Below are 27841 nucleotides of genomic sequence, written 5' to 3' on the forward strand. Positions count from 1 at the left end.
AAACTGGCAGATGCTTTGCCACATCTTTTTAACAGGGGACATTTTATGGTTACCTTACAAAATATTACTGGGTCATTAAGGCTACCCTCACTATCCTAAAATCACAGCCATACCATTGTGGGGTAGACATCACAGAATAGGGTGGAAGTAACCCTCACTTGTCCTCTACTTCCCCCTTTCCAATGGTAGAAAAAGTATAACTATATCATTAGAGAAAACTGGTAGTATAACCTATCCTAAACATTTCCAGGGCTAGACATTTCCTAGTTTCCCTAGGCAAATCTATTCCAATTATTAATCTTACTGAGATTTCCCTATTGGTCAGCCTGAACCATTCTGATAAAAAATTAATTTACTTCTGATGATTTCTTCTGATTATATGGGCTAGCGTAAGAGATCTTGTTGTCCCTCTACTGCAAGCTGTTCTCTCTCTCAATTTTGGATCAAACAAACCAAAACCAAGTCTTTTAACCTTTCCTCACTGGTAAAGTTTTCAAGACTTCGGGTTGTTTTTAGTACTTTCCTCAGATGTATTTAATGTGGCCCATATTTTTCTTTACCAGTACTGATGGGAAGAATAATTTTACATACTTAACAAGTTATACTCTTGTTTAGTCATCTTAGTATGATGTTTGCCCTTCTCACAGCAAGATGGCATTACTGACTTGTATATAAATTTTCATTTTTTTCAACTCTCAGACCCTTTTTTTGCATTATTTCATTGATAAAATGGTCGTACATTCTATAGATTACTGATTATTTATACACAATTACAGGACCTAGTACATGTTTTTACTGTTTTCCAGACACTGTTTATGTGAATTTGTCAAGTTCACTTCAGACTCTAAAGCTGTCCTTCAAAATATTTGCAGATTCACACAACTAGGTACTGCATGCACTAGCAAAGGAACATTGCTTGTCTTACAGACTTTTTATTAGAATACAAAAAATAATGGACTGAAGACATTCTAAATGAAATAGTAAGAAGTTTTTTGGAAAAAGAGATGGAACATAAAGGTTTTGACAGAATTTTATTGGTAGGGGAGTGTGTGTGGGGTTTAATGTACCGTACAATTGTGATATGTTATTGTCAGTGCTGTCTGGCAAGTTCCCTTGCTCGAGCTCTTCAAGTATCTAGTTAAATTTGAGAAAATTAGGCCAGCAGGGCTTTCTGCGGATATGGGCAGAATCCAAGTTGAAAGAGCTACAGCATAGCATCATTTACTTGGTACCACAGAGAAGCATAACTATTTCATATCAGAGAACCTTCCATGGGTATCCTAAAAACATTCAGTATCTTTTCATTCTTGTCTTTCTTACTGCCCTCCCCTGTAACTTGATGTGCACTGGAAACTATCTCCTGTTTCAAATATATCTATACTGCATTTAACCCCCTCCTTTCCATGTTGCCTACTCTGCATCTTTGAACAGCTCGGCCCAGCTCTGTTAACATAATTACAGTCTCCATTCAACCTCCCTTGCCAAGAGGGCTAAGAATACGTATCATAAACTGCTGAAGAGGACATAGCAGGAGTGATTTTGAAATAAATGGCTGAAGTGACCAGTGTGACCCATTTCTGCCTCACCCACGTTTCCATGCCAAAAAATTGTTTTCTCACAGATCTTTGTGGAAGAATTTCAAGATCAAATGCTAAGCACTTTTGAGGCACATGGCTCTGTAATTTCTGCCATACTTTGTGATAAGCATTCCATAAAACAAATGCAGAATCTACTTCTAAAATGTCATCCATCCTTTCCAAAGCCCTGTCCTGAGGTAGAATTCCTTCAGCCATGGGCAGAAGCAGCTTCCTAATTGCTGGAGCCTGGCTTGTGGTTTGTTGAAAAAAATCAAACTGCATAGCAAGCTTTTCCAAAAATGATAACATTAATTTGGCTAAATGCTGAGTGCTGTACTTCGGTCATAACTCCAGGAAGTAGTATATGCTTGAGGAGGAGAGGCTGGAAAGTTGTCCAGCAGTAGAGGGCCTGATAGTGTTGGTTGACAGCTAATTGAACACGAGCAAGCAGTGTGCCCAGGTGCCTTGTATCAGAAATAGTGCAGGTAGCAGGACTAGAAAAGATATTGTCCCTCTGTATTTGGTACTTGTGAGACCACATCTTGAATACTGCGTTTAGTTTTGGGCCCCTGAACACAAGAAAGTTGGTCGCTGGACCACATTCAGAGAGGGCCAACAAAGCTGGTGAAGGGACTAAAAAACAAGGATCTGAGCAGGGGCTGGGTTGGAAGGAAAGCCATTTGGATGTGTTTTGCAACCTGCCGTTTTAATTAGAGTATTGTCATCTCTTGGCTGCTTGCAGACCTCCAAAGAAATGTTGTGCCCTGCTAGAAAGAATTTCTTCATGGTTAAACATCAGAACAGGCAGTCCATGAAAGTGGTGGAGTTACCATTTCTTAAGTTATTTAATGGATTTGTGGACATGGTTTTTAGGGACATGGTTTAGTGATGGATTAGGTAGGGTTAGGTCAACAGTCGGACTTGATCTTTCCTAACTGATTCTAATGATTCTATGAATCCAGTATGGTTGGCTGAAGACTTTCCAATACAGATTTCAGAAAGCACAGAGAAGTTCTCTTATTTGGTTAAAATAGAAAGTTTAACCATAGAAGAAGTTTTAACCATGGAAGTTCTGTACAAACACAAGGAATAATTTCTTTACTATGAGAGTGATGGATCACTGGAACAGACAAGAGCAATCTGTTTAATCTCTCTCTGGAGATATTCAAAACCCATTAGGAAGCTTTCCTGTGTGGCCTACTGTAGGGAACACGCTTTAGCAGGAGGGTTGAACTAGATGATCTAAATGTCCCTTCTAACCCTTACAGTTCTTAATTCTGTGTTGCTGCATAAAAACCAATTTCTAGAGCAGCCCTAATCAGTGAGAATGTAACAGGTGTAACTGTAAAACCAAAATCAATGCAAGTATGTGGATCACTGCTCTACATCACAAAGCTTTAAAAGCTACCTTAATTAACAGCTACCAATATTTACACTTGAGAATCACAGAATTGCTCAGGTTAGAAAAGACCTTAAAGACCATTGAGTCCAACCATGACCAAAATGATTTTTATACAACTGGAGAAAGTAAAGCATATCCTTAGAAGCACCATAAATTATTAAGAATTTGTTGAAACACTCCTCAAAATCCTGAGAAGAATATATATTTCTATTACCTAAGTGTAGGTATTTAAATTTTTGTTTCTTTTCTACGTTCAGCGGACAATCATCTGTTTTCTTACCTTTTCTTCTTGTTTTTCATTGTTGTCTGGTGGTGAAGAGCTTATTCTGCTACCGCTTGATTTTGTAGATGGCAGAGATTTTCCTGATTTTTGTTTGACTGACTTGTCTTTTTTTCCTGAAGCTGATGTAATGGAAGGAGGAACAGTTGGAATATGAACAGAAGGAACGTTCAGAATTGCTGCTAAGATGGGATCTGTTTCATGATCTAAAAAAAAGGAAAAACATTACTTTTAATGCAATTAAGCTTCATAAATGTAAATTGTTACACTCATTTTTGACAAGATTTTATACTCTAAATTTTATCCTTGAAATAATGAATTCAGTGGTATCAGATAGACGGTCTGAACATATTAAATTATTTGGAATGGGCTATTTGACAATTGAAAAGGAATCTTGAAACTATTGTTCCCCTTAGTTTGGAATCGGCCTCAAAATAGAACACACAACTTTTTAAATTCTGTTTTAACTCCAGAATACTTACACACATGGAGAAATTTTGAGTCTAATACCTAAGATAAGATGGATGGAGCATGGACTGACTCCAGCAATTTTGGGTATCATAGCTCTATTCTGTTTCAATGATTCAGAAATACTTTTTTTCTTAAGTTCTCCCATTTCTTAAAAGTCAAGCATTACAACAGGCTGCTATGTTGACATTAAGTATTCGCATTACCTTCTGAAACAGTGACTTGAAAATAATATAAGATATTCTGTGAGGTAGGTGACTGTCCCCCTCTATTCTGCCCTTGTGAGCCCCATGTAGAGTACTGCATCCAAGCCTAGGGCCCCCAACACAGGAAAGACATGGAGCTTTTGGAGAGGATCCAAAGGAGGGTCACAAAGATGATCCAAAGGCTGGAGCACCACTCCTATGAAGATAGGCTGAAGGAACTGGGCTTGTTCAGCCTAAAAAACTGAATGCTGCAGGAAGACCTCATTGTGGCCTTTCAGTATTTAGAGGGAGTTTATAAACATGGGGGAAAACAACTTTTACACAGGTAGATAGTGATAGGACAAGGGGGAATAGTTTTAAACTAAAGGAAGAGAAATGTAGATTAGATGTCAGGGGGGAAGTTTTTTACTGAGAGTGGTGAGGTGCTCATCAGACAGGCTGTGTGGAGAAGTTATGGATGCCCTGCCCTGGTGGTTTTAAGGCCAGGTTGGATAGATCCCTACTTGATCTAGCGGCTGGCAAGCCTGCCTGTGGCAGCAGGGTGAGAACTTGATGATCCTCGAGATCTGTTCCAACCCAAGCCATTGTATGATTCTATGATTATCTCAGAAAACAGCCTTTGGAAACCTTTAAAAAAATTTAATATATATAGCAAGCTTGATCTGCTTCGTAGTTCCTGAAACTCTGAAGTTTAAAGAGAAGTCAGTCATTGCAAAAGTGTCTTTTGGAAAACTTTCAAAAATCCTTTTTTCTTTTTTGGTAAAATTACTTCTTAATTTTGCTTCTTACAATGAGCAATGTATTTTAATGTGAAAAACTAATAAGTTAGGCAAAGAAAAGTTAATGAACTCATTGACAAATTACAAGCCAACCTGGAGTTAGACAAAGGAAAAAAATTACATACGGAAGCATGCTAATAAAACTATTCTGGCATGAGGTCACAGGGTCTTCTGTAATGTAAACAAAGTGTTAATACATCTTTGGCTCAACAAGCTAAAAGGTAGGCCCAATACCTACTAAACGCACAGTTTCCAGGGAAGTTTTGACTTACATGCTTTTAGCTCTGCATATAAGAAGATGCTTAAAACACCCCAAAAAACAGATTCTAATCCACTAGAAAGGCTGTTTGTGTGCTCAGGAACATTTGCCTTATGGATGATTCTGGATTTATGTGAACTGCAAAGATGACAAAAATTTGGCAATCTAAGACTGAAAGAAACTATCATCACCAGAAGATCATCTAATTAGCAGTCCACAGAAAACAAGTCTTCCACCTCAGGTTTTAACCTAATTCTTCAATCTCAGCTTCTGTCTTGCTTGCATTAGGGAAATGCAGCAATATCTGAATACATCCATAGCCTTCAGCCTGACAGAAAAATTTAGATCATCTTGAGGACTTTTAAGTACCCATTTTCAATAGCTGATGCATGGCTGATGTGCACAAATCTGATACTTTGTTAGGGGGCTCTGTTTTCAGGTGTTTAAATTTATGATGTGCGACTTCTACAGTTCATTGGAAATCTGAGGAAAGATGAACAAATCTGTTTTATTTGAATTAAGCCAGTGATAAGTTCTCAACTAATTATATAAAATCAGAAAGTTAAACGTTCTCAATGGGGACCATGTGATGTAACTTTATTAGGGAACACGACTGTGAAATAAACCACAGAAGTATCAATCTATAGGTGGATGATTAGTAGAAACAGCTGATGAATAATCTTTGGCAGAGGTAGTTCTCTACTGAGAAGCATAATAGCTAAAACGAAGGACTGAAGGAACTGGCTTTTAAAACCATTTAGTGAATGTGATACATCTTATCAAGTTTGTATAAAAATTCACGTGATCACTGCAAACTAGTTACAAACAAGCACTTATTTAGGTATAAAAGCTGTTATAGGCTCTCAGCCTCTGAGGAAATTTCATCTACTCTTACAACTCTGGTTGTCCTGAAAAAAGAATGACACTCTGAAGGCAGCAATGGAAGAATGGATTGTCATGACAGAGAGCAAATATCTTCAGAAATCTTGAGAATTATGGGAAATTCCAGAGGACTATCAAAGCAGGGTAGGTTCCTTTCCTGTTTAAAACAAAATCAGATCTCTAGGACTTGGGAGCTGTACTCTCAGGATTTCATCAAGGCTCAAACTGCAACTGCACAGTATTCATAACATCCAGATGCAAAAACTCCAGAAGAGCTCAAGTAGTTCAAAGTGGTGAAGAGCTTACTTACTAAATCTGAAGTGAGATTTGGGTTAAGCTAGAGAAAACAATCTAAAAACTAAAAGTTGTTTTTTTTTTTTTTTTTAAACCTTAGAAGTTTAATATTAAAATTTAACCAAGAAACAAAAAGCTGGCAAACAATCTGAGTCCTTCTCTCATCTGAACTTCAAAGAGGAATATGGAAGAGGTAAAACAAGGTAAGGAAAAAAAAAAACACAACCAAAAAAAGAGAATTTGACAGGCTCCAAAAAATTATTTCAATGACACAATTTAATCCGTCCATGGAGAAAAGCTCTGGATTACATGCCATTATCATTCTAATTTAGGAATGGATGATGTGCAAAAACAGACTAAGCCCGAGTGTTTCTGGTTAGTATGCTTTTGAGCTCTTACAACACAAACACCCACAAGGGAAATGAAGCCATAAGCAAATGATTGCAGGAAAACTGCAAACGCTCAAAGAATGCCAGTCAGCACTGCTGCATTAACACTCAACATGGCAAAGATTATTCTAATGCAGAACAGGTTGCCTATTGGATATGAGAAAAAAGCCTGAACGTCACAGCTGATATGTAAGTGTTTAATTAGACAACTCATTTTTATGCCAAAATACAAGAGTTCTCACAGTCCACTACATTGTGAATGCTATCTTTGCCCAATTTTAAATAGTTTTTCTTTAGAAAATCACTTGGAAAAGATATTAAATAATTAAAATGGAGTATATAGTTGAATGGTTTACCACAGTCCACACAAAGGTGCACTCAATTAAATGTTTTCATATTTTAAGAACTGAAAAATGCTGGGATTATTCTCTGATCAGAAGAGGGTTTCACTTTTATCCGTGTGATGGTTTCAGTGGCCTTTCAAATGCAATGGAAACAAAAAGCTCTTGGTAAAAGCAGATGCTATTTTCACTGTGGTTTTGTGAAGCAATTGCTTCCAGTTGGTGAATGTGTTTATTGAAAAGCTGAGAGAAATCCCTCATTATGACTGCACAACTAGAACCTACAGGCCAACTCCTAACATAAAATGAAAATTCCATAATCACCTACATAAGTTAATGAAAATATTATTTCTTGGAAAACCAAAAAGATTCCTCAACAAATCACATTTTCTTTGGCTCAAATTAATTTGCTGATTTTGCTGGACTACTTAATAACAATACTTGCAAATTTCTCCCTCCACTGCTCTGTTTTCACAGTAAGTAAAAAAGCATGGAGACCTCTTTCCATTTTGAAATTTAAATCACTGAACATTCTTGACAATGTAATCTCATCTCAAGCTTTGCTGAAAATTCCCCACCATGTGGTAACAGCTGCTAAGAAAGGCAGAATTGCATGCAACAAATTATTGAGTTAAGGGGTGCATGAAAAATAAAAAAAGAAGAAAAAGAATTCCCCCTTTGGTTCTCAAATATCCTCTTCTATTTGCTTATTTTACCTGCTGTCTTCCCTGTAGGTCCATAATAGCTCAGGGACAGCTGGATTCCATTTTCTAACGTGGCTGAAAAAGATCCAAACTTGCTCACAGCTTTCTTTTTATTTTTAATTTTTCCTTTAAAAAAAAAAATCAGAATTTTAATGATAGCAACACACTGCAGAACCATCTGACTTGCAAACAAATGACTGATTTGAACAGTGGCACATTAATCTGGATGACTAATCTGTAAAACAAATTAATATAGAGCAAGGAAAACTTTCTAATTAGCTAGGTGAATTAATAGCAACAATTAGTGAAAATTCTTTGTGAATTTAAACAACAAATGAAACAAGTTCTGGAGTCAAGGATCTTCATTTCCCTTCTTGGTTGACAATAATGCTGAACTGCTCATTTCTATCACACAGGGGATTCCTGTTTAGATAGAAGGAAAGCATCCCATTGGTGTTGAATGAATAAAAGTGGCCTCAGACGCTAACACACTGTGATTGAAAGTGTCACCTGACAGACGTTAAAATGACATATGACAACTTTCAGAAGGGCGGACAAGAAATTTCATCTGTGGAAGGGATGCAAATTTTCTATTCATCCAACCTACTGGTGGCAGCTGCTGCCAAGGAGAGGAGCAGGAACAAGATGCTGTCTAATGGTAAAGAGTGAAAGAACTAACACTCCTACCTGAAGTTACACTTTTTCAATACTCTCCAGCTCTGCATGAGCAATTCTGCAGTGTTTAGGGCAGAGAAATACATATCAAATCACTACAGACCATCTTCCTTCTTGGAACCACCCCCTCAGCAGGTTACAGAAAGGACTCAAATTCTTTACAGAAAGAGTGGTGAGGTGCTGGAACAGGCTGCCCAGAGAGGTTGTGGATGTCCCGTCCCTGAAAGTGTTCAAGGCCAGGTTGGATGGGGCCCTGGGCAGCCTGGTCTAGTATTAAATGGGGAGGCTGGTGGCCCTGCATATGGCAGGGATGTTGGAGGTTCATGATCCTTGAGGTCTCTTCTAACCCTGGCCATTCTGTGATTCTGTGACTGCGATTCAATACTTGTGGCATGTTTCTAAATGACACTCACAAACAAAGCAAAGATACAGCTGAACTGCAGAAAGGATATGTTTCTACACCAAAGGTCCTGAGAAAGCACTAATTCTACAGCTATATGTCACACAAAAGACGACTCAGTTCAAAGTGGAAAGACTTTTCAGAGCAGAAATTTATTCTGGGTATTGTAAAGAATTCAGTTTGCATCCTCTTAGTCTTTCCCAGGCCACATTAAGATCAGATGGAGTCCTATACTAAAAATGAGAATTCTTCTCCTAAGGAATGGTGAATTTTTTCAGTGACTTCCTTGCTTAAAAAAGTGGTTAGCATCTGTTGTCCTGCACTATGCTTATGTCTACGCTTTAATAAGATTTCTGCATGATTCTTAAGTCAGCAAACTGGATTACTATTTAACCTTTTGTTTTTTAATGACTGAGTCTCACTCTGATCTCAGATACAAAGAGTTGTCTCACCCTGTAAGCTGTCATTCCAAATAACACAGTTTTCAAGGGTAAGAACAGAATGGAGCATCCCTCTTTACCATCTTTTTCATCTCCTGACTCAGAAGGTTCAAAGATCATTTCCGTTCCAGCAAGCTGGGGCAGTACTAGATCTGCATGTTTCCAAGACTCCCTCAAGGATTTCAGCTGGAAGACTGGTCACTGAAAAAAATATTTCTACATCTTCTCTGGACTTCTCATGTGGTCAGTAAATTGTAAAACATAGTAGTGACCAGAGAAGTACACATCCATTCTACTTTGTTTTTTTGGATGAGGGGTGCTAATAGCTGAACATTTCACTTATACCTCACATTCACAGACATCCTGATATCTTTATAATTCTGAATGATGCCTAATAACATACATTCTTGTATACATTCTTCATTTGAAAGAATGCATCTGTTCACAGCAGCACTGATCTTATTTACTCTTTGCAATTAGGGTTTACATCTGACTACTAAATACATCAAACTATTAATTTTTTTTAATGAGTGATGTCAACCCACTAACCTGGTGCAGTTTTCTGTTCTTCGTTATTTTCATGCACTTCAATTTCTGTTAAGTTTTTCTTGGGGTCTGTGATATGAATGAAGAAGTTGTGATTGTCCTTTACCACTTTCACCTTTACCAAAGTTCGACCTACAAAGCAATGGAATACTTTTAGGCTTCAGTACTGATTTCTGTCCCCCAGAAAAGCCTGCACCTGCAACTATAAGTCATACAAAAATAAAATTATACCCACAAAAAGAAGTGGGCCCAATTTCTTACTATTAGGCAAAGACGACCAAATTAAGTTTATCTGAATTTAGATTATCTTACTAAACGTATAGAAGACTTTCTGACAGTTACAACCAATAGACTGTGGAACAACCCTGTTACTTACACTGGACAATTGACTGGGATATGAATTCATGGAATACACTGCATTGGCTGCCACTGAACAATTCTATTTTTTAATACTTTATGAATTTGTTAACCTACTACAGAAAAACTTAAACTTCAGCGGCAATAAAAGCTAACATGGAATTACATGGTACTGTCACAGTATCTTTAACAGAATTTCTACTACTGAAATGCAAAAAAGCATTTATGGATAAAGGAAACTTTGTCATCAGCTATTAAGTGAGACAAAGCAAAGTGCAAAGTGTAAAATAATCACCTTTTACAAACTCTATCTTCTCTACTTGAATCTGCCCTCCATCAGATGGATAAAGATAGTGATTGATTCCAGATACTTGAATGAGATTCTCCCCTGTGTTGTAACCAAGAAACTGAAAAAATGCAAGTTTTAGACTGTGGGTAAATGAGAAAGGCAAAAGTTGTAAAAGGCAAAAGTTGTGAAGTAGGGTTAGGGTAATCACACTAACATTGTTCGGATCAATATTTCTTGTTCAGAGATCTAATTGTGACTTTAACAAATATATGGCATGTTACTCTTATATCTGAGTAATACATCACTTTCTAACTGAAGTAACTTGTTTCACATGAGTGTAGAATCTACTTACTCAGTTGTACATAGCCACTGTGGGAACTAAAAAGTAGCAATTAGTCTGGTGGCTTAATAAATAAAAGAGAGAAAGAAAAATTCTGGCCAAATACAAAGAGATAAAATACAAAGTACAATGCCATGAGATTTGTATGTCCAAACCAAATCTGATAAGGATTCTGATTTCCAGCCCTGGATTTTGGAATTCAGAAATGGAGTGTACTGTTAGGCAAGTTCAGATCAGAAATTTACATAGTTATGATTTTGTAGGGTGTACTCAAGCAAACTCAGACTAAAGTATACTGACTTAAGGAGGTCACTTTATCTGCAGTACATAACCACTGTTTATATCTAGGAAATAGAATTCTGTGCCATAAAGGAACTCTAAGCTTCCTTATTTACATTCCTAAGTTTTGAAGAGATGTAAGTAATGAAAATAGGAGAACTACTTTCATGAATCTGAATCTTCTGTTTTTGTAGATTAATGTCCAGCAAATTTCAAGGAGAAGTGGGATATTATCCATCACTGTCATTTCCCAATTCTGCAACAATAAATTGCTTTTGGAATATCTAGTCTAATACTTGTTCTGCAGGTCTATAGTTTCTTGGTGTATAGTGAGAAGAAAACTCTGGAATGACAGTCTTGGATGTAAGGCTTACTCTGCAAATAAAATCCAGTGCAAACTGCCTAAAAATGGTTTGGATACTATTGGTAAAGAGTTCCCCCAGTAAGAAATCTCTCTCTGTTAGTGTAACAGACAGAATAGCTTGTATTATGGCACTCCAAGGACATGAACTTTGAAACAGGAAATGGAAGAAACAGTAGATTCCTTTTATTTGATTTCCAATGTATATAGCCAAAACTTCAGCCAGGTCTAGCAGTCCCCAGATAAATGAATTGGAACAGGTCCTCCTACCCTTCCTACCCTCTCCCATAAATGACGCTTCTTTAGGCAAAATTCATCCTATGAAAATACTAACAAGGGACACAAAACCAATATCAAAAATATCAAAATATCAAGTGTTTATGTCATATACATTTAAAAACATCCAAGTTAATTAAATAGTCTTAAATAACAGAAGCTGCATTTCAAAACTTTTAGGAAGCAATCTGATGCGAAAATGATAGAATTGAACAGGACCTAGCTATGATTAATTAGTCCTGCACTTCAGTTTCATAAAGGACTATAGCTTTGCTAATCTTGGCTATATTTAAATAGCTGACAATCTCCTAATGTGGTAAAATAATGTCACTCTTTACCTTATAAATTTTCTCAGAATGTGTTTCTGGGATGCTGAGATCCTCCTCAGGTTCAGGCACTTTTGCTGGCTCACCCTTAAGCTTCTCTTTGGAAGATTTCTTATTGGAACCTTCACTTTCTTCACATATTACTGTCTCTTGTCTTTTCATTTTACCACTCAAATTTTCTCTCTTTGCTTCTTTCTCTTCCTTAAGTCGTTCTTCCTCTAGTAATTTATTCTGTTTCTCTTTACTAGCCTAAATGATAATCAGGAGTTCAAGTTACTTTCTAATCCATGATATTTTATATGTGAAAATTGTATGAGTAAACAAAATAACATAGGTTCCTTTGGTCTTCTAAGTTAATAATAATTTTAAAACTTGCCTACAGTTTCACAATATTGCATACTATACTCTGCATAAAATTACTGACACACTCAATTCACAGGATCAGTTATTCTTGATCGAAAGAGTTGTACCAGATGATAATTTGTATCCTACACACTCCGTCATAGGGAATTACTGATTTTATAGTTCACTTTTCCACAATGTTTATCACCATATCAGAACAAATTATTGACTGAATTTATTCCCAAAATGTGACATAAAATGGTTTTATCTTTTACAGAAAGAGGGAAGAGCTATTAAGACCAGAATTATTAACCTGTATTAAGACAACATTAGGCATCTGACATTTTCCAGGTTAGCATTTTATGTTCTAAGCACACTAATGCACTAACATTATCATGAAAGAAACAGTAAGCATTCACAATTACAAGTTAGGCCAATGGCTAACTTGAGCTATGTCAGATCAAGTTGAGTACCCAGGAATTGGTTAAAGCCATTTCATAGCTACATTCCAGTGGCAGTAGTTTAAGTGCAGAGCACTGCACACTGTTAGAAAGATGAGATAGATACACTATGACTGTCAAAAAGAACCAAGAGAGTGCAGCATCAGTTAAGCTAGATCTACCGAGTATAACGGATAGTGCAAGTATGCATAAGTCTACATAAAAATGAAAGCATGCCTTTCTGGCAAATCAGTGTTAAGTCCTTTTCAGAACCATACACATTCTTGCCATACCTTAAGAGAACCTTCTCTAATAAAAGGTCTTCTTTCATTGATGGACTGAGATTCTAGAACGGTGTCCATTATGCTCTCTGGTCTTGATGTGCTGTCTTTGAGAAAAGGAGGAGGAATAACTGTGATCATAAATATGTGAAAATTGAACAACTGTAAGAAAAAAAGTTCATAAATGAAAATAAAAAGGGTATGAGTAAACAAAATAAAATACACATTGGTAAATAGTAAAATATACAAGTATAAGAGCAGAATGAAGTCAATGTTAAATATTTTTAGAGATATAATACGCTACTCAGATTAGAAGAAATTTATCTCACAACTAGTATTAATTGGCATTCATAATTGGGGGCCATATGTTCCTTTGGCTGTTTTGGGTGAACAGTCTTCATGGTGCTCCCTCCTAGCTTCATGTGCACTCCCAACCACCTTGCTGGCAGAGCAGTGCGAGAAGCAGAAAAACACTTCATGCAAGCACTGCTGAGTAACACCTGAAACACTGGGGTATTGTCAATGTTATTTTCCTCCTAAATACAAAGCACATCACTGTATCAGACACTAGCAAAGAAAATTAGCTCTAATTAAGCCAAAACTGGGAGAGCTACATGGGTGCAAGATAAGATTCTAAAGTCATAACTGTCCTTTCGGTTCTCAAGCTATAATCAGAAGCATTAAGCTAGTTAAGGAATGGCAATCCGATTTTTGTAAATGGGAATCTTTAGTGCTGGAAAGTTTCAAAGTAAATTCTCAAAGGAAGTTAGTAAAGTAAAGGTTACAGAACAAATCATTTTAAAGTCCACTTAAATACACAAATTGAAAATTTGGACAAAAGCTCTCTTTTTTGTCAATATTTGCGTTAAAAATTTTGTTGCCTGCTCAACATTTACTGCGTAAGCTGCTTACTATTTTTGATATTCAAAATGCTGCTTGTAGTTAAAGTTTGCTTTGCAGTCTAGTTAATTCCAGTTTCCAGTTTTAGTTTCTAGTCTGCAGCTTCTGACTTCCAGCTTTTATCCTGCTTTTTCAAAAAAGTTGTCGATTTCAATTACTGCTTGTCTCTTCATATTCACATATGTCACGTGACAGAGATTTCATAGTTGTATGTAATCTTTCAAGTAACTCCATTAAATAAAAACAGATCCTGAAAGTGTATATTTATATTAAGGGACTCAAGTTTGCAAAATGAAGGATGATGCAGAGTATTTAAGTAAATATACTTAATTTCAAAAGATGTTTATGTATATACAGATGACAAGACATGCTTGCCCTACTAAAAATATATGGGATTTTACTATGAACAGATTTGGGTCTCAGCTCTTACCATGAAGAACGAATTTTCTAGGATAAAACAGAAAGATACCCACTTGTAGCTTTTATAGATAAGCCAGGCTTTTTGACAGCACAGTCAAAAAATTCAGATGGTCCTTCTGTCATACCTTCTCCCTGCTTAAGAGCCTTTATTTCTCTAGCTATCCTCTTCTCTTGATATTTGACTTCTTCTTCTTTAACCCAGTCTTCAATTGAGTTGGCCACCAGCTCAAGATAGTTCCTGAAAAGCATAACATTTATCTATTTACAATAATACAATTTTCACTAAGATGATTTCAGATAGGAAAAATTCACTCAGCTTCTCAATTTATATGAATATTATGCAGTGACCTTTGAGAGAAGGACTGTGTTTAACAGATTTTTTTTTATTTTTATTTTTTTTAAATACAGACACTGGTATTTATGCCTGAATGACACTTGTTTAAAATAACTGATGTTTGGGATTTGGGTTCTCCTGACTGCAAAGAAATAGTAGAAACTTGTCTTCCAAAGAACAAAACAAACAAATCAAACAAAATCCAGACATCCAGAAAACAGACATTCAGACCAATTCTATTTATTTTCTTAGTTGCTCTTGATTTATATTGCCTTTTAAAATACACTTTTTTTGTTTGTTTGACATCTAAGGAGGTGTTATTTTGCTTAGTTTCTAGCACTCTGCTTATTTTCTAGCTCTTCTCTATCAATATGACAAGGAAAGACATTTGGAAATTATCACCCAAATTCAGATTAGAGAATCAGTGCACTGTAGCCTGTCATAAATTAAGAATATTGGTAAATAATAGTGTGAGTCAGCACTGAATGATAAATTGATGCAGAGTTTGCGTTATTTTGTCTTCCAATGGTATCTGAAACTACTAAATAGTTTACTGTGCATGACTGCTTTCAAACCAAGATAAAAGCTAAAAATTGCACATGTAGTAATTCCTCAATCTCTTGTTTGGAGGATTACCATAATTCTTCAAGTGTAAAAGTAAAAGAAGCATGCATAGAAGTCATTTTATCTTCATAATTTTTTTCATTCAAGAGTTCAAGATGCTTCCACTGTATTCTAAAGCCATGGCAGTATCCACAGATTTTGGTTGTGAACACAGAACAAGCAATTTTTGACCTCATGATGGTTTCAAATTTCTTACTGTAGCATTACCCTGTATGTCAAAGAGATTTAATATGTAAGCTGTGTACATAAGCTGGATATATACACAGCTTATATACAGCTTGAAGATATACTAGTCTGACCTACTTCCTGCAGTGTGCATACAGCCTGCTTTGAGATCTTGCATAGAGAAATTGTTTGTCGTGTATTCAGCAGGGACAAGGCAACTCTGCTTTTATTTGAAGCAAAGAATACAAGTTAGAAAAACAGAGGTGCTGAAAATCAAATGCAAAGCTAAGCTAGACCTAGAGTTGCCAGTACTGGAATAACTTGAAGATGAATATATGTTATAAATAAAAATGAGATTATTCGCATGGAAAGTATTTTAGGGCAACGAAACAGTCATTCAAAGTCAAAAATACATATTCTATTAATATGTATTCTGATGTCACTACTGCCAATGTCTGACTCAGAATCATTTCTCAGAAATAATTATTTTTTCCAGTAACTTGTGCAATGTGCTTACTATGAAACAGTAAACAAATGTCATTAAGATTCACTTTCAGCAAAAGAATAGTTACGACAATGTTGAAAATGGCTTTCTGATAGAGTGGTCACTTTTAAACAGAAATGAAGGGTTTTTACACACGTATCACTGTGCCTATGCCTTTGGATCCAGTTAGTCCATAGAATCCACTGGATTTCACAGGCATTCTCATACTGCCTGACCTAGGAAGGACACAATTCTTGCATTTTTTGGATGTTTTACATGAACTATAGGACTTCATAGCCATGGAGAAGAAGGAGAAGTAACTGAGATCTCCAGGAGCAAAGCCAACTCCAAATCAAGCTGTTGCAACACAAAATTTGATTCCCTTCTGTATGAGAATTTGCCACAAAAGGAACTACTTGAAATCCACTGGCTGGCAGTAATTTCTCAAGTATGCAGGTAAAAGAACTATGTTCCAGAGAGCAACTATGGAACAGCCCTACAAAGCAGGTATCTGGTTTGTAAGATATCACAACAAAGAAGTAACAAGTAAACACACATGGAGAAAACCCATAACAGAGAGAGAGTCAAATATCTCCCCTGTGCTGAAAGTGTGACTCCTAAATATAACCCCCGAATGAGAATGACAGTAATTTTAACAAAAGGAAAACTAATCCATGGTTACATCAAAGGCCAATATTTTGTAGAAAAGTAAAGTGCCACAAGCAATACAACTACATTAGTAAGCAGGTTAGCAAGTAGGGTTTCTGACTGTGTGTATGGCAACTCAGCAAAATTTGGGAGCCAAGAGAGGCTACAGCTTGAAGTGCTCCAGGTATTTAAAGACAGACTTCCAAAGAAGTGTTAGGTTGCCTGGAAACATATGCTAGCAAATATTTGTGATTACTTTGTCTGGAAATCTGACATGATCTTTAGCAAAAAGGTTGATTAAGGTCAGAAAATGTGGTAATTACTTTGCAGAGAAAAGGCAGGTACAGATGCTATATAACAGAACTAAACAAGAGCCTACAGCTCTTCATAGATACTAAATAGCAGACAGAGCACAGAGTATTTCCCCAAAAGAAGAGTAAAATCAAACCTTTCAGTTAGCTTTCATTCTAGTTTCTTTAGGAATGCCTTTCTGCTTTGAAATAGAGCTCCAAGAAATGTCAGTGAACAAAGCTGGCATGCCCTACCAAGAAGTTGTATTTAATGTTCAAGTCTTGTTTCCAGTGTATCTGGAAGAATAATAATGAGTAAACATATAGCTAGCACAGCCTCAGAAAAACTAGTTTGTCTGCCAAAGAGTGTGCATTACTCCTTCTTTGGATGTAAAATCATTATCGTTTGTTTTGAAGGTTTCAAGAGCTCTTCTCATTTTGCAGTTGGCCTTGAATTGACTATTTCAATACTGTGTCGAGGTGAGCTGCCAAACTGTTTTAGGAATTGTTAGAAGAGTTGTTTTAAGTCTAATTGCTTCCTGAGGAAGTCTGGTTCCACATATTTGTTCCTACAGGTAACACAACAGCAGATCCTCTGGATAAGTCACTGCTAATCACAACAAACTGAGAAGGATTCACATAGATTTCCCTAAGAGCAAAAACAGTACAAAGTATGTCTTCTGGAAGGCACACTTCACCTACTTAGCATTAAAACCTGTTTAAATCTGTTGGTATCAACAAAAATTTACATTGAAAGAGTCCAGTATTCTGATAAATAGAATAGGTTCCTCAGATAGTGATGCTTACTGATAGACTTGCAGAAAAAAAAAACCAAAAAAAACCCAAGTTTGTCCACTGATAAGTTACTTTTAACTTTATTTGATAAATCAGATTTAAATAATTCACGGAGAACCACTGTGTTATGGTTAAAGCTAGCTCAGACGTCTCTCCATAGCATTATTGCTTCTTAACATGTCAGTACATGGACACATATTCTACATTTGATCAACAAACTGGAATAGCAGTTGGATTCATATAATCTATACTGCCCATCAGCAGTGCAAAAAGGTACCAAAATAAATACATCCACTGGAAAAAGCTCTAATAGTAGCACATTTATACTTCTTACTGATGAGTAGATAGTGACAATTAAGAAGAATGTGCTATTCCAAGAAAAAAAAAAAAGATCCTAATACTAATAAAAGGCTTCTAGCTTTTCCCAGAAAAACTTTATATGATAGCTGTACCATTTATATAACTACGGTTGAAAAACATGGAAATTAAGTTTTTAGACAGTTTGCCATTTGAACTCCTCCAGATCAACATTATTTTCTTGACACGTATATCCCTAATTTGACTTTGTGTGTATTATCATATTCTTAAACCACGTGATAAGGACTCATGCACAGTTACTGTATGGTTCTCCTCACTATGAAAAGCTTTATCTCATCAGAAATCTTTTGATACAGTACTGCTCTCTACCTTTATGCCTTGCTTTCTCTTAAATGTAGTTACATCACGATACCTTTTAATTTCAAAGCTTTGGTCATGCAGGACGAAATTTCAAAAGATTTGCCATGGCCATATAGGGCTTTAATTGAAAATGACTATGATTAATATAGAAGTGATAAAATTAATTACCTGAATCCAACATTAGAGTGCAATGCAACATCCCAAGTCTCCCGGCACAAACGATTCTGATTCATAGGATTGTGAAGAACCATTAGCAAAGACTTATCTTGTGTATGATAATAGGAATCGATACATCTATATTCCTGGGCTGCAGTATGAAGAACCTGAAAAGGAAAGAAAGAAAGGTACATCCTCTTTGTACACAGTAATATGTGTAGATGGTAAACAGCACAGCTTTCAGCAATGGGTACTTCAGAACTTCACTCTTCCTGTAGGATGCATGCAAACTACTTGGATTGTAGCAATCTGCAGTGATCCAGCATGTGGAAACTGAAACTCTGCCACTATCCATATGGAGAATACATACTCTCTGCCTTTCACCTCTGAATCAGAACACAAATGAAATAATTCAGTTGAAGAACAGATAAATTATTATTCATATATTTTTAAGATTTTAAAATGAGTTTTTAAATAAATACATAACGAGTAAACGCAGAACTACTGTGGGTAGAAAAAAAGAAACAAGCTGTTTTTCAGCTCATTTTGTATCCAATTTACTCTACTGTGCCCTGAACATCTCTGACATTTGTTGTGTTATACATTATTTCACGCTGTTCTGTATAGACCATCACTTTCAATGTTTACATTCTCTGTAAGCTGCAACTTATAGCTATATCTAATATAAAACTTTCTTTCAAGCTACTGTTTCTACAAAAATATCAAAATGAAATGAGATGGAAGTAATTCCATATCAACAAGCATTCTCTTTAAATATGAAAACCTTGTTATCACCTGGTTGTATAAATGGTGCTTGTTACAGTTGGAAAGATTAGTACAGTGGAAAGCTGATACAAAAGTAAAACAGCAAAAGAGACAAACAGAAAAAGATCTAGGCTCAGAGAGGAAAACTCTACAAGGGAGGGATCTCTGATGAGAGACTTCCTCTGTGGCAGTCAGCCCTTAAATAGGGTCTAAGAGATGTGCAGCCAGGCTCCACCCCTTCCAGTCACACAGGTGAACTGCCTTCATCTGTGCTCCCAGGGCTGATTGGATCCTTTCTCCAGGTGATCAACCAGTGGGTTTAGGCAGTGACTCAACAGTTCCTATACAGTGCTTATATGTGAAATAAAGAAATACCGTCACCAAAACGTTGCTGTTTTCTTCTGCAGTTGTTTTCCATCAGCGTCTTTTGACTTGATACACTAATTACTGACAGTTTAGTTTGTATTAGCTGTTTACCTTGCTTAAGTAGGAATTCCCCATGTACTGAAATCTATGACCCAGACCCTAATGAGGGGATGCTAAAGTATTGCTGAAAAAGCTGCCATTTCTCCATCCTTGTAAAGCATGCGTGAGGATCAAAAAGAATTGCCTTGAAGGTCAAAACAGCCCTGAATTTATAATCCACTTCTCCAAAGAGAATGCCTAGCGCTTCATGCCATCTACACCTGAACTCATCTTTCGCATTTGTTGTTCTTTCTGCAAGATCAATCGTGGTCTTTAGCTCACAAGATTTCTGTAAATAAAGCTTGTAGCCTTCAAAGGGTGAAGAATTATTATGACAAAATTTCCTGCTTGTCCATAAACCATATGCTGCACAAGTATTTGTAAAGTATGCTTTCACATACAGTGGGCTAATTAATCTTGTAATGATCAGGGAGGGTCACCTTTAAGGGTAATTTTTTTTCCATCACACAGTTAAAGGAATCATACTGAAAAAAACAGCTGCAGTGTGGCCAAACCATGAAATAAAAAACAATTATTAACTTCAGCTTCTCATGCAGGATTTAAAGCAGCTGAACAACAAGTTTTGGTGAAAATGCATCAGTGATGAAATTGAACCAATTATCTAGGAGGGAAATACCCTGTATTCCCCTACTAATTCTGAGACATGACTGAATCTGCAAAACCGTCTGTTCAAATACCTGAAGAAGGACATCAGGATGAAAATGCTCAGCAAAATTCCAGTCTGTCAGACAACGTTTCTGAGTCTTTTTTATTTCTTCCAGTTTTGGTTCCAGACCAGAATTTTCCAGACTCACCTCAAAATACAATGAAACAAAGTAATGATTATCAACATTTTAGTGTCAATTGTATCAAATTAACTGTAATTTGTTGATTTAATAGACAGCATCACATGTTACTTCACAGTTAATTGCATAATGCTGCACACGTGTAGAGCCGTATGGCAATATTTAGTAAAAAAAAAACCCAACAACTGCTCCCAAAGGTTTTTGCTTTTGGCTTTTTATGTCAAACATAATTCAACTATTTTTATTGCTAGGTTATATGTTTTTGAGTGCTGTAAGCAATTATGAATATTTAGACGGGTATTATGAAGTAATTTTAAAATTGCTGTATTTATCCAGGGCTGTATGGCAGGCAGGTGTTTCTGAAGGAGCCAAAACGCTCCGTCTGTTAGTTTGAAACAGTTTGGCAATTTTTCTTGAACATTCATTCAAGTATTTGACTCCTGGTATTCAGTAAAACCTGCATTTCCATTAGTAGCTTCACCAAACCCATCACATTAGAATTCAAAGAAAGTGATAGATAGCACTTAACAGTCATCTCCATATTCCCCAAACATGACAAAATTGTCATCTGCATGCAGCACTGGATCTGTATAAACATTTCCCAATACTGAACAGCACTTTCTGTTGTCTCACGCTATAAAGCAGAGTTTACTCCATACATCACACTTGCCAGATCAGAAGTAGAAAGATTCAATTCTTTGTTCAAAACAGCCAGACCATCTCTTTCATCCTTGTCTTTTCCTTTTGCATGTCCTAGAAATTGAAAACTGAATTTTAAGAACTGTTCCAGAAATTTCAGCCCTAAACACTAAGGTCAGAGTGCTGCAACTTCCTTAGCATATTTGATGAGATTGCCAGCAAATTAAAGTTTCCTTTTATGACATTAGTGTGCTAAATACATGATCACTTCCAACCCACTTTGAAATCCATATGCAGTAAGTATGAGATTAAAGAGAAAAAAAAAAAAAAAGAAAAAAAAAGGAAATGAAAAAGGGAAATCCACTCAAATTATCTTCTTTATACGACCTGTAATAGCTTTGCCTGTCCAAAAAAATTAAAAATACTCTAAGAAGTGGCCTCAAGATTCACAGGTGAAGAACCACCTACCAGCTCATTACCTGAGAAACAAGTATTCCTTTGCAGAGATAACATAAAGAAAAGCTAAAATAAATTATTTTGATATTAGAATTCTTGGAAACCATGTATTTTAAACTTAATTAATTGGATTTGTAGAGCTCTACAAGCTAATGACAGAACATTACACCTACCAAGGATCTAAGCAGTAACTGTGATGCACAGATTAGACTGATAAACTGTCATTATTACAATGGGCACCTGACATTAATAGGATTACATGGAGATTTTCATTTCTATATTCTTGTATTTTCTCTCAATCTTAAAAATAATTTTCTTTTAATAGAATTCTTAATGCCCTAACGTAGGACAGAATTCACTAATATTTTATTAAAATTCAGATATACAAGAAAAATTCTACTCCAAAGAAATACTCCTGAAATTATTTGTTCATAAATGGTTCATAGACAGCTCAGCTTCCAGACATGCATTCTTAGACTCTGCTTCTCTGAAAAATTGCATGTATTTACTGGCTGCCTTTAGGAGGTTAAAGAAAACTCATTGCAAAAGCTTAATCTTCCTGGTATTTCGTACTACAGAAGCATTGAAATGTTGACAGCTCAGTTTGTAACTACAATATTTAGAATTGTGACTAACACAGAAGTAAAATAAACTAACATTAAAAAAAAAAAACAACAAAACTGTTCTCAAGCTGCAGAAAAAAATCAGATAAGCAAGATTCATTTTGTCTGCTAAAACTTCCTATCTAAGATGGTTGCTTACACATCTACATTAGCAGAGAATGGACAATATCATAAATATAAAGATGTAGCAGATTAAACTGATCTGATTTTTACTTTTCTCAGATCTCAAAAAAATAATTTCTTATTTTGAATGTGGCTTCTAGAACCAGTTCACTACATGATGTAGTCTACAAAGTAGAGTAACTAAAGTCTTTGACACCACCTCCCACAGCATTCTCCTGGAGAAGCTGTCAGCTCATGGCTTAGACAGGTGTATTCCTCACTGAATAAACAACTGGCTGGACTGTCATGCCCCAACAGTGGGGATGAATGGAATTACACCCAGCTAGTCACAAGGGGGTCAGTAATGGGACCGGTCCTGTTTAACACCTTTAGAATAAGAAGATCTGGATAAGTGGATTGAGTGCACCCTCAGTAAGTCTGCAGATGACACCAAGGTGGGAGGAGGTGTTGATCTGCTTAAGAGTAGAAAGGCCCTACAGAGGCATCTGGATAGGCTAGATTGATAGGCTGAAGCCAATTGTATGAGCTTCAACAAGATCAAGTGCTGAGTCCTGCACTTCGGTCACAACAACCCCATGCAATGCTAGGCCAGATATCATAGAACCATTTGTGTTGGAAAGGACCTCTAGTCCAACTGCCCTGCAATGAACAAGGGCATCTTCAGCTAGATCAGGTTGTTCAGAGCCTGCTCAAGTATGACTTTGAATGTCTCCAAGGATGGGGGTTCCACCACCTCTCTGAGCAACCTGTTCTAGTGCCTCACCACCCAAAACTGTAAAAACCTTCTTCCTTATGCCCCACCTAAATCACCCTTCTTTTAGTTTCTACAAAGTAAAAGATACATATGCGTGTGTAACTACAAAGCATAGCACAGATTTTTTTCTGTTTTTTTTTTTTTTTTTTTTTTAATTATTTCAACTTTTCACATCACTATCTAGAGTCCTCATGTGTAAGGTATGTATCTTACCCACTCCTAATACTCATTCACAACTAATCATCAAATTAGTTGACTAGCGCCCTATGCATCACATTTGATCTTACTCCATGGTTGCTACTAAGGTGACAAAAACTCAGGAGCCATTACAGCTTAAAGGAGCCTCCATTCAGAAAGGTATTTAAGCTCATGTTCAGTATTCTACACCTTTAAATATGTATTTAATGTCATTAGCAATAAAATAGTTTTCTAGTACACAGCTTTTTACACATACCATTTTAATAAGTTGATAAATCAACTTTTTAAAGTTATATCATACAAAAACAGCTAATTTTTGTCTTTTTGTATATACTCAATGTTCAGACTACACAATATTTGAAATTTGATGATTTGTATAAGGAATAAAAATCACTGGCCTGTAACAGCAAATGATATGGTAAAATAAATAGCAGATTCAAATTCTTCAGGAGTAACATAAACAGAGGGGTTTTTACCAGAGCCTCCTGGTGATTTCCCATTAAGTTTCGTTTCCATAAGGTAGAGTTGTCTCAGCTGCCTTGCAAACTTGGCTGGATTATCCCAGGGTATACAAGATACTTCAGAATCACCTCCAATCAGAGATCCAGAGCTCTCCAGGAGTCCAGAGTCACTCAGCTCAGTCAGCCTCAGGCTTTCAAAAGTAAACACTCTGAAGGCTCTTTCCACTTCAGCCCAACTCAGAAGTTCTATATGAGAATTACAATCATTAGCAGAAAATGTTCTTGTGGCTCAGCAGAAGATAAATAGAAAACTATGCAAGCATATTGTTCTTGGCAACTCTGCAAAAGCCAACAACAATTTCCTTAATGGTAAAGGATCAAATTATGTCAGCTACATTCTATACTGCATTCAAAGTTGAATGTTTCCAAATTGCAAAATGATATACCTAACTGTTAATCCATCTTAAATGAAGTGCTTCCTACATCTGAAGACTTCCTGGCTCATTAGCTTTATATAAATTATGTTGATTTTAAAATACTGAATACACTGTATCAAACCAATTAACAGCTAGCTATTTTTAACTGCAGCTCATGAAAAAGCTTCCATTATCATTAACGTTTTTTATCATCAGTAACTTTTCAAGCAAAATTTCAAAATTTTTTTTTCCCTTGAAAACAAATTTTACACACACTTTCCATAGAAGAATTCAAGGTGTAAAGACAATAAATGCTACTTATGGTTGTTTGCATGAGTGTTTAACAGTGATAATCAGGAGAAATGCTGAATTTTAGGAAAGTTTATTCAGATTGAAATGTTCTCTCCTTGCAGTAGTTAAGTACCCAAGCACACTGCAAATCCTGAAAAAGTGAAGAAATTACTATCAAAGTTAACAGTTGGTAAAGCCTAGCAGTACAGTATGGTCCAGTGAAGATCATAAAAACTGATAACCAGTAGCTGGCAAGCTACAGCAATATAGAACACCTTAATAGCTAAAACACACTGTCTAAAATGAACATACCAACACCTAGACACAGTGCAGCTAGTGTAAACTAATCCAACACATGGGATTTGGGGAATGAATAACCAGGAAAGTACCTCCAAATACTGTCCCTTATATGATGGCACAAATGTAACCAAAGAGACCGTGATGTTCATATTTCTTAGAAGTTGTAGAGTAAACTTTCAAAAATGCCTAAAGGTATTCATGCAGTCTTTGGGATTGTTTCACAGTGTACGTCATGGTGGTGGGCACATTCCAAGAAAAGGTAATCGCAGAAGTGATTATGGTTGAAGAAGTGAACGTATTCTGCTGGTTTGTTAAACAGACTATTATAAAAGCCAGTTCATTATTAACACTAGAAGCTTAAAGAGAATATATTTTGAAAACCAGTTACTGTGTAACAAATATTTTCTACCTAAAATACACATGCTCCTCCACCCTAAGGATGCTGGTAAATAAATATACAATTTATGTCATTATTTACCAAAAAGCACTGTGTGCTAACATCAAAACAAAAATTTGCAAGATTGTTTCTTTCTTTCTCAGATATAATGACCATTTGCATGTTACTAAACATAAATAAGTAAACAAGAGACTTCTGAGATACTACCAGCTCTTAGTTTTGCAATGCTTAATACTCATTTGCTTTGTCCAATTACCGTGAAACTGAGGTGTTAAGTTAGCTTAACTTGTATAACTTGCCATGTTATAATCAAGAATATAAAAAATGGGAAATTCCTCACAGGTTTTAGGTAGCTGAAAAATCTCATCCTCAAATTCCCACTTTTTAATAGGATCATCAATAAGAAGAAAAAGGAAGAAGTTATATCAATGAAAATCAGCTCACCACTGGTACAATAATGCATAAGCTCGTGAACTCTGGCCAAGCGTTTAGAGTCATTTTCAGCTGAAGGAAGGGTGAAATGGATAAGTTCTTTAAGAGGCAATTTATCCATCATTTCATGTTCAATCTTTTTTGGATTTAAGTTGCCTTGGATCTAAAACAAACACCAAAGTACTAGAGTTAAAAAAAATTAAACTTTAACACCAATGGACTGCTAAAAAAGCATGTTAGAATAAGTTAAGTCTTTTTGCAGCAAAAGACATAAGTGTGTGTTTAAGCCAATCAGATATTAACAGTGCTTTACTGAATCATGGTGTCAGATATTTTGGGCAAGAAAAGTGAGATAAAAAGAGAATGACAGAGAGCATAATAATAGAAGATATTTGTCTGTGCTACCTAGACTCAAAAATTTTGTAATACTGGAGTAAATCAACAGAATTCTGTAACATCACTCATTTACATAAAAAAAATAAACCTTATTATTAATGCAAACAGTATATCCATTTAATACTCTGTGTTATGATGTGTCCTCAGTCTGTATAAGTAATCCATTGCTTCTTAAGCAGACTAAGGACTTGTGTTAGTGTCTATCCCAGATGGAAAAATCTAATCTGTACTGCGTGTTTTTGTAAAAGCAAAACTCACTCAGTTCTTTCTAATGCCTTGAGTATTTACTGTCTGTGAACCTCAGAACTTTTTATAGGTGACAGATAGCACTATACCTTCAGCAGGTGCAAGCGCTGAGCTAGAGTATCGTGGTAGTTAAATAAGAGTGGGTATTTGGGGGTTGCAGTTTCTTCGCTGTATTTGGGAGAAAAGTAGTCATACAGATTCTGTTAAAAAGAAAGATGCATTAAAAACCAATAATAACACAAATGTGTCATTGTAGGAAACAAACTAAAGACAATGCAAACCTTTTTTTCACTCTCAGAAAGTGGAAGTGAAGGAAGCACAGAGGCTATATGATCTGCAATCTTATGATGTATCCCATCTGCCCGTTCTTCTGGCACCACCAGACTAGGTGGTGTTAGGTTTTCTTCACTTGCAATAACCTAGTGAACATAGTATATGGTAGCTTTCATTAAAGTATTACTGCTGCTTAACATCATTAAAATTACCAGGCAGATTCTGTGATAAGTTACATATAAACTAAACACTTATCCATACATTTTGTAAGGAAACAAAAAGAAAACCTTTTTTTCTTTCTTTTTGGTATAAGCAGCAACAATTATGGAAAACAGAAATATGTTCTCTTATTATTCACCTTCAGAAGGATGAGAAGAAAAATATTTACAACTTGAAACGTTAAGAATTGTAATGAACACAGATTCTGTCTGCATTTCAGGTGTCACACTTTTTCTTGAGTATTTTTGCATAAGCCTATCTTTGGATAAACTAATTGTGCTGAAATTTCAATTCAAAAATAAGAAAGATTTTCAAATCATACTGTGGGGTTTTGGTAATGTGTAGATTTTGCCTGAACTCAAAAGGAATCAGACCAGACTAGTGCTAGCATAGATGCATAGCACTTGTATTGTTAAGCTTGCCATAAGACCTTTGTACTTAGTTAAGTATTACAAGTTCAATACTGCTGCAGAGGATGTGAAAAAACAATTCCTGACCTTCTTATAAAATGACACCTTTTTCCTCATTTGATCATATTGGATCTGTAGTCTTAAAAATGAAACTTTAAGGTAATACTGTATTTACAGGATAAGTGAGCACAATATAAAAGGAAAACAAGGAAGCCATGTTTTAGTTATGAATCCTTAATATTGAACCTCCATCGTCAGTGCCTCCATTCATAACCTTCTGTCTTAGTGTGAAAGAGATTGATTTATTGATCTTTGATCAATCATTATACCAAGTCTAGAAAGAATTAGCCGAGGGAAGAGAAAAATATATATTTCCACCTGTTCCAGCATGCAGTTCAGCATTATGGGCACAGAAAAGCATTCCTCGGGAATCTGATTCAGCAAGTCATTGTAATATCTCATATCCATGGAAGTAGCCATAAAAGAAAATTCTTCCTCTGCTGTAAAAAGAAAACTCATTAAGCTAGATTTATTGAATTCTTGACCAGTTCAACCTTCTGACAATTTTTCTGAAAAGATAATGTTCATGATTGTGTAGCTATTGAATCCAACTGTGACTAGGAAGAGGTAGAAAAAGTGATTTTTCTAAAGAACCTAGTTATCACCACTGCAGTTTCCAGGGGTTTTCACAGCGTATTCACCACGAAACTACTCCCACAGCATCAAACCAGATTTTGCTTCCTG

The 27841-nt window shown here is 36.0% G+C and overlaps 1 protein-coding gene across 1 annotated transcript in view; it reads right to left on the reverse strand.

The window, feature by feature from the left end:
• The window catches only part of SPAG17 (sperm associated antigen 17), a gene marked incomplete at both ends in the record, with an annotated part of 89474 nt that overhangs the window by 30054 nt on the left and 31579 nt on the right, over window positions 1-27841 (reverse strand). Inside the window, 15 exons of the mRNA XM_079549996.1 lie at window positions 3260-3465; window positions 7594-7707; window positions 9646-9774; window positions 10295-10406; window positions 11883-12119; window positions 12946-13036; window positions 14303-14491; window positions 18440-18594; window positions 20356-20472; window positions 21134-21216; window positions 23733-23963; window positions 25566-25716; window positions 26285-26395; window positions 26477-26614; window positions 27476-27594. Of these exons, the coding sequence (XP_079406122.1) occupies window positions 3260-3465; window positions 7594-7707; window positions 9646-9774; window positions 10295-10406; window positions 11883-12119; window positions 12946-13036; window positions 14303-14491; window positions 18440-18594; window positions 20356-20472; window positions 21134-21216; window positions 23733-23963; window positions 25566-25716; window positions 26285-26395; window positions 26477-26614; window positions 27476-27594 (2183 nt within the window). The remainder of the gene's footprint in view (window positions 1-3259; window positions 3466-7593; window positions 7708-9645; window positions 9775-10294; window positions 10407-11882; window positions 12120-12945; window positions 13037-14302; window positions 14492-18439; window positions 18595-20355; window positions 20473-21133; window positions 21217-23732; window positions 23964-25565; window positions 25717-26284; window positions 26396-26476; window positions 26615-27475; window positions 27595-27841) is intronic.

This window comes from Tetrao urogallus, assembly GCF_951394365.1.
Source record: "Tetrao urogallus genome assembly, chromosome: 1".
NCBI classification, from domain to species: Eukaryota; Metazoa; Chordata; class Aves; order Galliformes; family Phasianidae; genus Tetrao; species Tetrao urogallus.